The sequence below is a fragment of the Buteo buteo genome, chromosome 26 (genome assembly GCF_964188355.1).
Source record: "Buteo buteo chromosome 26, bButBut1.hap1.1, whole genome shotgun sequence".
Lineage (NCBI taxonomy): Eukaryota > Metazoa > Chordata > Aves > Accipitriformes > Accipitridae > Buteo > Buteo buteo.
This window is the reverse complement of record NC_134196.1, coordinates 6,242,985-6,253,970: the sequence shown is the minus strand read 5'-3', so window position 1 is coordinate 6,253,970 and position 10,986 is coordinate 6,242,985. Positions and strand designations below refer to the sequence as shown.

Sequence of the window (10,986 nt, the reverse complement as noted above, 5' to 3'; positions counted from 1 at the left end):
TTTGGCATTAAGGCATTTGTTTCCATTATTCTCTCCAGACTACTCCGTGATGCAGCATTTTCCTCTTCCTGTTAAGACCAATACAGAAAAAATGAGTCCTCTCATATAACGATTTTCACCCCTCCCTCAAAGCCAAGATTAGGTGTCCTAGAATTTGTCTTATATACGAGTATAGTAGACATCCTACCCAGGATACTGAATGTTAAGCCACTTCAAACAGTCGTCAGTCTAGAACTGCTTTATGTTAAAAGTTACTATTGCTTGATCATAATACCATGGACACCACGACCTCTTGAAAGGGAATGAGCTTAAAGGTGTAGCAAGAGCTATTTTATAGAATTGGCATGCATTTCAGGTTTAAATCAGCACTGCACTGACATTCAAGAACTTCAGTCCCCATACAGACTGAGATGAACAGCACTTTTATTTATTTCAGTTACAAGAAGAAAGACAAGTAAACCTTACAACCAGAAAGGCAATGAAGGCCTCATGAGCTTACTGATAACCATTTCATAATCTAGGCAACATGTTATGATTTCTTGAGATCACAAAGAAAGCATACCCCCCTCTTAAACAACTTTTCCTTATTTCTGTAAGGAAATATCCTGTAAGAACAGCACACTGATGTTAACAGAATCAAGAGGGTCCACTGATGTACAAAGTCTACGTTCACCCTCCCACCCCTCGTCAAAAGGCTTCAGTGTAGACTTTATTCCAAAGAAAGGTAACACGCAGTCATGATCACAGTTAGAAGAGAGGGGAAAAAATTAAAATCTGTTTTCAAATGAAATCAAATTACAGTGCATTAATGAAGATACTTTCTTACGTGGCAGTGTACTTCATGGGTAAAGAAACTCTCCTCATTTTAAGCCAATGCTTATCTGACTTTTGTAGTAGGGAGAAACCAGCTTACATAAAAACTGATCCCCCTACCAAGCACTCTAGGTAAGAACTATCACATAAGTGCTAGAAACATGTGGGAGAAATTACTATACAAAGTGTCAAGTGCAAACCCCCCTTGCCTAGAATTTGGTGTATTTACTTCGGTACAATAGAAAAGACTGAATTCAGGAGTGGTTGACAGTGGGATACAGTGCTACAGGTTGAACATTAGCTGCTAAAGGACAAACCCAAGCATGCATGTATCCCACAAGGCAAAGATACGCTTGAGCTTCCTGACCTGCTCATTTCTGCAGTTTCCTCTAGTATTATCTCCTCCCTCATTACCAACTTAATTCTTGCACTCCTTTGAAGGGACCCCTTTAAAAATCTCCAAAATTCTGGATTATTCGGCAAAAAAATTCACTCGCTATTTTAACGAACACAGAGCTGGAAAAAGAAAGGGAAAAAAAAGTTCACAACTCATCTCTTCGGTTGCTCTTCTAAGCAGTACTGGACCTAGAAAACATGAGGAAGTACCAGATCAAGTACTGTTCCATCACCCTTCACTGTTTAAACAATACAGTTGACGCAGACCGTAACTCCTTCAGTCAATCGCTAGCAGGTCAGTTTTGGTACATAAGATATTAATCAACTGAAAAATGTATTTTCACCCATGCTGTATGTCAGTTCTCAGTTTCCCCTCACTTAAGTGGTCAGGGATACATTTATTACGCAGTACTCACAGTAAGTCTTGGAATTTCAGGCAGACCTATTCATTCCCAAGGAGTATCCTTTTGGCTCAGTGAAGACTTTTGAATACCTTAGCTTACATTCATTCTGGAGGCAGCCACCATGATTCCATTTACCCAAAGTACTATTTTTAATGGGGCTGTTACCATCTTGAAATTGCAGTTTGACATTAACCAGTAATACAAAAGAGTACTTTTCAGTGTTTCCAGTGAAGGAGCTGAGAAAAAAATCTGTAAGAAACCATTGCTGCAATTTTATTTTAACAAAAGGGCAGATTTATTCATGTTTACAAACAAGTTTCAAAAACAAAAAGGAGAACATGTATGCTACCCACTAACAACCTTTCAAAATGCCAACAGCCCTCATGCTGCATGAAGGATTCTATAGATTAGAAAAAAGAAAAAAAAAAAAATCACAGTTCCACTCACAGTTCACCAAGACAGCACTAAACTAACATGTTCAGACAAAAACAAAGGACTAAGATTCTGATGTATTTTGATTTAATCCATTTTGCCCGAGATAACAGAAATATTTCAAGCAAGTTCCATCACATATTGATGTCCTGCATTAAACAATCCTACTAAGTTCTGAACAAAAGTTATTCAGTAAGTTTCTCAAAATTTTTAAAAATTAAACAGTTGTTTCAAAACCATTAAGTAGTAAATGTATTTAAGAAACTAATTAGGACAGAGGCCATAACTTCATTAGAACACCACTGCTCATGTTTTTACAAAGCATTAGTGTTATCTATTTGGCTATTAGTATTAGCAATTTATCTACAATATTTAACAAGGTAAATTGCAGGCAAAATTTAGTACAGTTTCAATAGAAACACCCTTTTCCTGAAAATACAGCAGTATTTGAAGGACTAGTTTTTTTGTTGTTTTTTTTTTTTTTTCTCTGCATCATTTATAAGGAAGCTTCCCATCTATGAACAGGAACAAAAAAAGTATCTACAAACCTTGTAAACAGATCTGTATCATTTATAAACATAAATAATCCAAATTATTAACAGCCAACAGCAGAAATTAAAGTATCAATTCAACGATCCAGGGCCTCCTTGCCCTTCCCAGCCTTCCCCTCAGAAAAGGATCATGATAAACTAAAGCTCTGCTAACACACTGTTCAGGACCATTCTTAAGTACAACAGATGATCCACAGGTCACTTATGCTGAGTTACTGTTTATCTGTCAGAGTTCATTATTACTCCCACCCCCAGAAAAGCACCCTCCAGTCTGGCAGAAAGCTTTTTTTTTTAAAAAAATAAATCTACATTCGTACAAGTGTGTCTTCTGTTGAAGTCCAAGACAAGAATATCATCTTGTCCATCATAATGTGTGAAGAGACCCAGTTTCAATTTCTTTACAATGCAGCTAGTGTGTTAACATTCAGCTTACAATCAGAGTGATGTTTCCAAACTATGTAGCGGGCTCCCTGGGGATGAAGAGGTAGCAGACTTGTTCATGTCTGTTGTAAGGTGAATTCCACTGTCAACCGCATTGTTATTTTTATTGGGAGAGGGTGGGGGAGTAGAGTTGCGTTTTGTTGGAGCATCGTCTTCAGCATCAGTATCATCAATAAGGGGAATATGAGGCTCGGAGTCTTCTATTCTAAACTCAGGATGCGTCATAAAATTGTGAATTGAACTTCGTGTCTCAGGTTTCTCTAGCCCCTCGTACAAGGAGCTACGAAATGCATTCACCACTCGGATCTGTAAACAAAGAAAAAAGGTTGTTAAAATGCTGCAGATTTACCGGTAATGGCATGGTTCTTATGAGTTTGAATCCACAAACAGCTAGACATGAGTGAATCGAATTTGTATGTGATGCAGTGGAACTTGCAATAAACTGTAAAAAATGAAGAGCGTTTCAGTAGAGCACTGCCAGTCTACACAGTAGGAATAAAAATTGTAAAAGTACTGCAAAAAGCTGAAGGGCCTAAAAATTCAGACGTGGCACTAGAATGGTTCGATTATTTAACATGGGCTAAGCATTTTTCAGAAGTGAGGCCAACAATTATTTACTTATTCACATATTAAATAAATCTCAGTGAGGGCTTTATTGAATACTTGGGGGAGGTGGGGGGTGGGAGAAGGGGGGGAGAGGCTGAAAATAAGTTAGAGGATAAAAGGGTTACTAATTCTCATGCTAGGAATTAGGATGTCAACTGACTATGAAAAAGCCAAGCAAGTGTAAGCCAATGTCACAATGACTGGACATTTACAGAGAGTCATGCAAAAAAGGATACCACTGTAACAGCTGTAAATATTCGAGTATATACCCATTTACCACACTAGAGAAAGTTCCTTACTGAATAGTGCTTTGGAAACTTAAGACCAGAACTAGGAAATTTAATACTGTATTGTACAATTAAGTAGCCACGACAGGTTGTAACTTTGAAGAGACTATTCAAGTAGCACAAAGTATGAGAAAAGCAGGTGATCAGCCTTTGCTTGAGTCTTCAATTTACATTGAATTCATGGACAAAATTCCCAGGCTGAGTATTATTTCAAGTCCTTTCATCGTTTAACTAACATTTTTCAAATCAGAAAGCTAAGTTTATAGAATTCAAAAATAAACATTTCAGAGTGAAATTAGATAAAGTACAGCTTCATTTTGCAAGTTGTGCATGTTCAGGTTGCCTTGAATTTAAGCTTTCCACGTTGTAATTTGAATGATGAAACCACCCGCCCGCACCCCCTTCTCCTCCCATGCCCCACACGTTTCCCTGATCAACTACACAAATTCAGGATTTGTTCTTGAACTGATAAAACAAATAGGGTTAGGCAGAAGTCAGTGACCCCTTTGTCCAACACTTTCGTCAAGACACAGTTTCACCCTTCTGTTAGGTCCCTATTCAATTCTCAACACCTCTACTCTGAGTAAGTCTCCAGCAAAGCAGTTTCAATCCCAAAGCTCCTCTGTTGTGTAGTAAGCAGCAGAGCAACTCTGTAGTAAACAAGAGCTTACTGTTACAAACAGTAAGTTCAATTTTAAAAAAAATTTTTTAGCACATCCAAGATGACTTGTTTCAAGCTGAGAAATAAGTCATGACTAGTGCTTCCGTAGAGTTCCTTGATAGTAAAAATAAAGCAACTTCTAGGTGAAGGAATGAAGCTGGAAGGTCAAGCAGATCAAGAGCACAGACTCTGAAACAGCTAAAATACACCAAACCACCTCACTCTAAACACAGAGAAGGGCTCCCCCAAAGCAACGCATTATCAGATTTGTTACCGCAGAACCACTGCACGTGATAAAGTCCTGACTGTGTTCCTCGACCTCTAGAAATAGCATTGCTCCCCCACCCCTACCCCCTCAGAGCACTTGCACAAAGAATTTTACTCAAAAGCTATCATGTCCCCATTTTTATACTGCAGGTACACAGCTAAGCCCCATTAACCATGGAAATGGGGGGAGTGGGGGGACACGCACGCAAGGGGAAGGACCTGACTGCTGATAAAGGGAGGACAGGGAAGAGCGTGAATGTGCTTGAGAAGTAAAAGACTACAACAGCAGCTAGTACTTTACTGTTCATCACATGAAAAAATTGAGCACGCTGTTACGGACTTGGCATGTTACATGGGCTTTAAACGAGTCCAGCAAGCTGCCTAAACTGTCTTGGCACTTACCAAGAAAATCGGTGGTGACAATGCTAGACTGAAAGTTTGCGATGCCTTTATTTGGCATGTTGCATCCCACTGTGCCACTGATTTATGTGGCAAAATGGAATATGACTGCCTCGTGGGACTGGTTTTTCATTGCTTACAGATGGTGAGTTAGAACATAAGCGGTAATGGAAAACAATTTTTGGCTTCACAGGACAGCTGTAATTATCATAGGAATATAAGCATACCCACAATAAAGGCTTGATTCCCATGCAGAATGCATACTAAACAAGTAGTCTAGACGCTCCTATGAACCCAAGACCCTCAAAGAGCCCGGCTATGAAGGCAGAATTCAGACTATCAGCATTTTAAGTATAACTTAAAAAAGGGAAAATCTAGCGTTTTGATGGTTTTATTTTCAACTACTCAAGATAATTAGACGAGAGAGGCAACTATAAATAAATTGCATAAGTGAGGAGCAAACAAGACAATTTGTTACGTGTAATTTATACTGTCAACAGGCCTTCCTCATATTAGTACCAGAATAGCAAGGAATGCAGTAAGCACTCCAAATCCTCCTAGCCAGATGGCTGCTTAAGAGTTGTAACCTCACTTCATAGGAACAGCTGAACTATTTTCCAACAAACAGCTCTGAAAGAGAGACACAATGAAATAACACATCTGCTTCCCATTAATACATATTGGTTATCAAAAGTTGTTCTCCTGGAGGGTGTAGCAGAAGGCTGTACTACTTAGTGAGGATCAAAAACTCGTTCTCTGCTATTGTAGCTCCATGTCTGCATTGGTCATTTGATGCAATGAGATGCTGCAGCGCCCATTAGATTCTGCTGAAATGGCAGCATGGCATGAAGTTGCTCTCTAGAGAATTCTGAATGTCTAATTAACGTTCTTGAGTGTAGTTAGGGATACAGGTTACCAATTAGCATTTTAACTAGGAGATGCAATCCTGTGCATCCTTACTGTTAAATCTACTTTTCATTTCTTGTTCTTGAGGCACGCGAATTTGTGAGCCGAGCTTCTCAATACTACTGCAAGGTAGGGAAATACCTGTCTCACCAATGGAGAACAAGTACAGGGCTAAATACTTGTGCAAGCTCACACAGGAATTCTGGCCAAGCCAAAAAAAAAAAAAAAAAATCAGAAGAGAATATTTCATTTAAGACAGCTCCTGAAATTAAGGGTCTTCATCCATCTGGTAATCTGAAAATTTAAAAAGTAGCAGGGGAAAAGCAGCCCTCTCAGAGTTATTGTAAAAAACCAATTATTTAACCAGTGTCTAGGAAGTTAGAGAAGGAAGTGAAACATGTAATATATAATTAAGATGGAAAACTCTTTCAACAATAGATATTAGCTATCAGTATTCAACTACAACTGTTATGCATCTCCAGGGTCCAGAATTTAAGCCTACATACACGAGTGATTAAGTCTCTAGACTCTACAGAGAGGAAGGCTGAAACTGAAATGCCACTTAGAGCACAATATAAAAAGGGCAGAATTAAGGCGAGACAAACTTTACTTTCACTGATGGCTTATGAACTGTTGCCAGAAGAACCTAGAGAGGAAAAAAAACCCTTCAGATTTGAATGAAAGTTTCACCATTCAATGCTTAAACCTTTGTTTTCCTTTTTATATTAGCTAATTGAATGTTTCTTCTGACTTGTACGCGTTTTAGAAGCCTTGTTTCGCCACCTGAATCCTGATGTTGAGAAAGTTGTGTTATTCAGTAAAAAAAGTCCAACAAAAGCCGAGATTCAGAAGTTCCTTACAGGCTACAAAGAAAATGCATTTAGTGCTCTATGTTCTAACTACATTCATATTTTTAACATACCATTTGCTTTCCCGTCAGCTTGTTTACCTTAAGTATCATTTGTGCTGCAGTGCAAGACATCTATTTTTGTCGACCTGGGTCCATGATTATACAGTTAATTCACTTATTCAATGTAAGTCACCCTGAGAGGCATATACTCGAAAATTTACAACAGTTTTCCCGTTTTATCTTAAACATCCCTCTGTACACGAATGGATGAAGGCACAGGATGTGCAGGCTCACAGCTTTCACATTAAGGTCTTTTGTTGAAACTGTTCCACCTGTTCTCAGCCCTCTAAGAAAAAAAAGTCTTGAGGACTCCACTTTGTGGAAGAGCTCTATAAAAGCCTGAACGATGATTTTAAGTACTAAGGAGAAAATGAGAAACGTTAGGTACGTGAATTAGGAAATGTTAATTTCATGCACTTTAGGAACACACACTCACACCCCACAGTAGTAGAAGCAGTAGTAGAGGAAAACACTACATGTGTAGGGGTAGAAATATTTGTTACATCATGGTGCTGGCTGGCGATGGAGGGTTGCCGCCTTAGAGCCCCCTGAATGGTACTTCCACTCTGGAAAGCATTCACTACATCCATCTGCAAGGAATCAGAGATTGTGACAGCTTGCTCAGCAAGAGAGAGAGAGAACAAGAGAAAGGACCATCCCATCTATAACACACAAAGAGTAAAGAAAAAAAGGCACTTTTTTTTTTTATAGAGCAGATACACAGGCAAGAGTTGCTTGCATTTAGAGCTGAAGAAAACAGAGGACCCTGAGGGATTACACATCCAGCCATACCCCCTTTTGACAGCCTCAGCCACACCAGTTAGAACTGCCACCTTAGTCAAAGGACTGGAGATGGAGAGATTTCCCTCATAACACCCACTGCGTCCTACCTTTTTCAAGACCATACCTGAGTTTGTATCCTGTTTAGGCCCCTAAACCACAAGATCTGACCGCGACGTAATTCTCTCTCGGCATGATCGATCTCCTCTACATCTTCTGCTAGTTCTTCTTCAGGAATCTCTTCCTTTTGTGTTCCATGACCAGCTTCTTTAAGGAATTTCAGACGGCTGGTTGGAATTGTTGAAATCAACTAACGGTGAATGAAAAATATGAATCAGGATTATTCTTTTTTTTAAAAAAAATAATAAATGTAATACCAGGCTTAAGGCTTAACATAATATCCTGCATACGAATAGCAAAGTTGAAAAAATAATTATGTAAATGAGATGAGTGCACCAATGTAGAGCAATCACTCCAGCTGAATAGCTGCAAAGCTGTGAATATCCTTACCACCCTATCTGAGGTGTGGAAATTCAACTTGGACTACAAACCTAGAAAACAAAACACCCTTGCCAGGGCAAAAGAACTCCACTTATAGTTTACTTGACTATGCCAGGAAGGAGCGGTACCGAAGCTACAAGAGCCATTAATTCTGTAGACTGTGCTTGTATCTAGAGCTTTCAGAGTTCCCTCAGTTTGACAAGCATGACGTATTACCTCAAGTGAGAACCACATCATTTAATTAAAGCAGCCACAGTTAATTCAGAAGTACAGAACAGACATGCATTCTTTCGTGACCTGGAAGGTATCAATCCATTTGCAAGACCAGTGATGTTTCCAAAACCCTCAGCCCAGACTGTTACTTTGCTACTTGGTGTACAGTAGTTCATCTATCTTAAGCTAAACAAAAGCTACATATGGCTGTTCCAGCTTTCCTTTTCATCCCCACCTTCAGGGCTATTCTGGTGAACTATGTAGTTAAGGGGAGTCATCGTTTGATACGTCCCATCTAGCAGCTCCAGATCAGTTCCAAGACTGCTTTCCTTGATCATCACAAACCTAGAAGACCACTTCAGCAGCTGCAGAGGAAAAAGACTGCTCCAAAAGCAAGATAAACAGCCCTTTATGCTGAAATTGCTACTGTGAATGCTCCCAGATCACACTTCAGTTTCTACTATTCTCAGGAAGTCAAAAGCTCTTTGACTTTAATGAGATGCTAAAGCAGCATGAACTGCAGCAGGGAAGCTTTGCCCTTGCAGGACACTTTGGGTCAAAGGTATTTCAAGCCATCTCGATTCTCTTCTAGTCTACTTCCAACCTCAGAGTGACTCTATTTGATTTTTTTTAAATAATTAATTTTCCAGACAACCTTATTAAAAAGCTTATACCCACTTCGAGAATATGCATCTATGTATATTTACAACTAAAATTCACCCTACCAATTTTATACTGAAACCTGAAGTGTCTTTTACAAAACAGAAGGAAAGAAACTGCAATGGAAAACTCTTCATGTGGTATGAAAAGTTTAGACAACTATGTCATTAAATAATGGAAAACTCCATAGCTCGAAAGTTTCATGTAAATAAGCTTGCTGCTTACAAGCACTGTTGTGCATGCAATAGTATTGAAACCTTAAGGGGGGGGGGGGGGGGGGGATAAAAATCAAAATGCAATAGCTCAATAGATGGGAGAACTTTCCAATTATTTCATAATTATGCAAATGAAGATTAAAGAGAAAGTTGTTTTGAGTTTCGCTGCATTTCTTGCTACTCCAGGAAGTTTTTAAATCAAGAAAATACTACCAAGTTTAACAATTCTGATTTTTCAAGAAAGCCATTCAACACTAAGGTAATTATATTTCAACATTAACATGTTCATTGCATCCGTATTCTTACAGAACTTCTTCTAGTACTTATCTGGCTAAAGATAATTTCATATTTAAAAGGTACCTATGCCTGCTTCTAGTTAACTTACTAAACATAAACCAGCCATAGCATCTAGTTATGAAATGTAACTAATGGACCAAGTCAGAGTAAGGAATATCCAACTAAGGACTTTCTAGCTATTGAGCTAGTCAGTTTTAATCAGTACCTACTGTTAATCTCCATATATAAGTATAGTCCACTTGAAAGATCTGAATGCTAAAGTTATTGTATTTGTATTTTCTGCATAAAGTATTCTGATGCAAGTAGATATTTAGCATTTTGAAAAAGCTAGTTTACCTGGCCCCAGAGTAGTGTTCCCATGCCCAGGAAAATGGACCACAGCCACTGTTCAATCGAGAGTTCTGAGCAACTGAAAGGCTTCCCACCAAACTGCACAATAATTATCTGTGAAGAGCAACATCGTTAAACAACATGTATCAGTGACCTGTTACTAGAAAATGCCCTAATGCTTCAAGATCACTACAGACAACTCTGCATTAGAACATAGCATTTCCCATCTTACTAAGCACACACCTCCACTGTCTCAGCAGTTTGAGCAAGTTTCCAAGACTAAGTCATCTTCTTATGGCTTTCAGCATTTCAAGAACTACCTATTTATTCTTTGAATGTCACACTCTCAAAAACCTGTTGACTCCTTCAGTTTGTTTGCAGTTCTTTCCCTTCATTTCACAATTACAGCATGTATTTGATGCTCCAAGTTTACAGCGATTATTTATCATATGAGCACCCATCTCAGAACAAAGTTTATTAATCAACTTCTATTAAGTCATAGATCAACAAGACATGAAACATTTCAGAAATAATTCAACAGAATATTACTACGTATCCCACCACTGTTAAATGTCAAGACTTAAATCATGACAGTGTAACACCTATGTAGTAAGTCTTGGGGGGAGGAGGCAGAGAGCTCAAAAGCTGAATTAAATGAGCTCCTACTGACTTACCTATTACAACAAGCTGTACAGGCCCTAATGAGCAAGGTATCCCTCTGCATAGGAATTATATGCATGAAAGTCTGCCCTGGAGAATCAACAATTCAAGTAGCAGGGCAGGTGTGAAAAGGAGACAGTATTGACCATTAAGTAGGACACCTGACAGCTGAAAAGCCCAAGGGTATCTTCTTTTATTAACACAGAATAAAACACTGAGATGACAACCCAGGAGTTACTTATTTGGGAAGGCATTCA

At 38.7% G+C, this 10,986-nt stretch overlaps 1 protein-coding gene across 4 annotated transcripts in view; it reads right to left on the bottom strand.

The window, feature by feature from the left end:
* Positions 1 to 2,356: 2,356 nt before the first annotated feature.
* The window catches only part of ATP2B1 (ATPase plasma membrane Ca2+ transporting 1), a 62,254-nt gene continuing 53,624 nt past the window's right edge, over positions 2,357 to 10,986 (bottom strand). For 2 of the 4 annotated variants that reach the window (XM_075058169.1, XM_075058168.1), the window contains exons 19-22: positions 10,076 to 10,183; positions 7,981 to 8,163; positions 7,577 to 7,663; positions 2,357 to 3,343 (exon numbers count right to left, since the gene is read on the bottom strand). In XM_075058169.1, the coding sequence (XP_074914270.1) occupies positions 3,032 to 3,343; positions 7,577 to 7,663; positions 7,981 to 8,163; positions 10,076 to 10,183 (690 nt within the window). In that variant the 3' untranslated portion in view covers positions 2,357 to 3,031. Of the gene's footprint in view, positions 3,344 to 7,509; positions 7,664 to 7,980; positions 8,164 to 10,075; positions 10,184 to 10,986 lie in introns of all 4 variants that reach the window. The other 2 variants (XM_075058171.1, XM_075058170.1) reach the window with 2 other exon arrangements.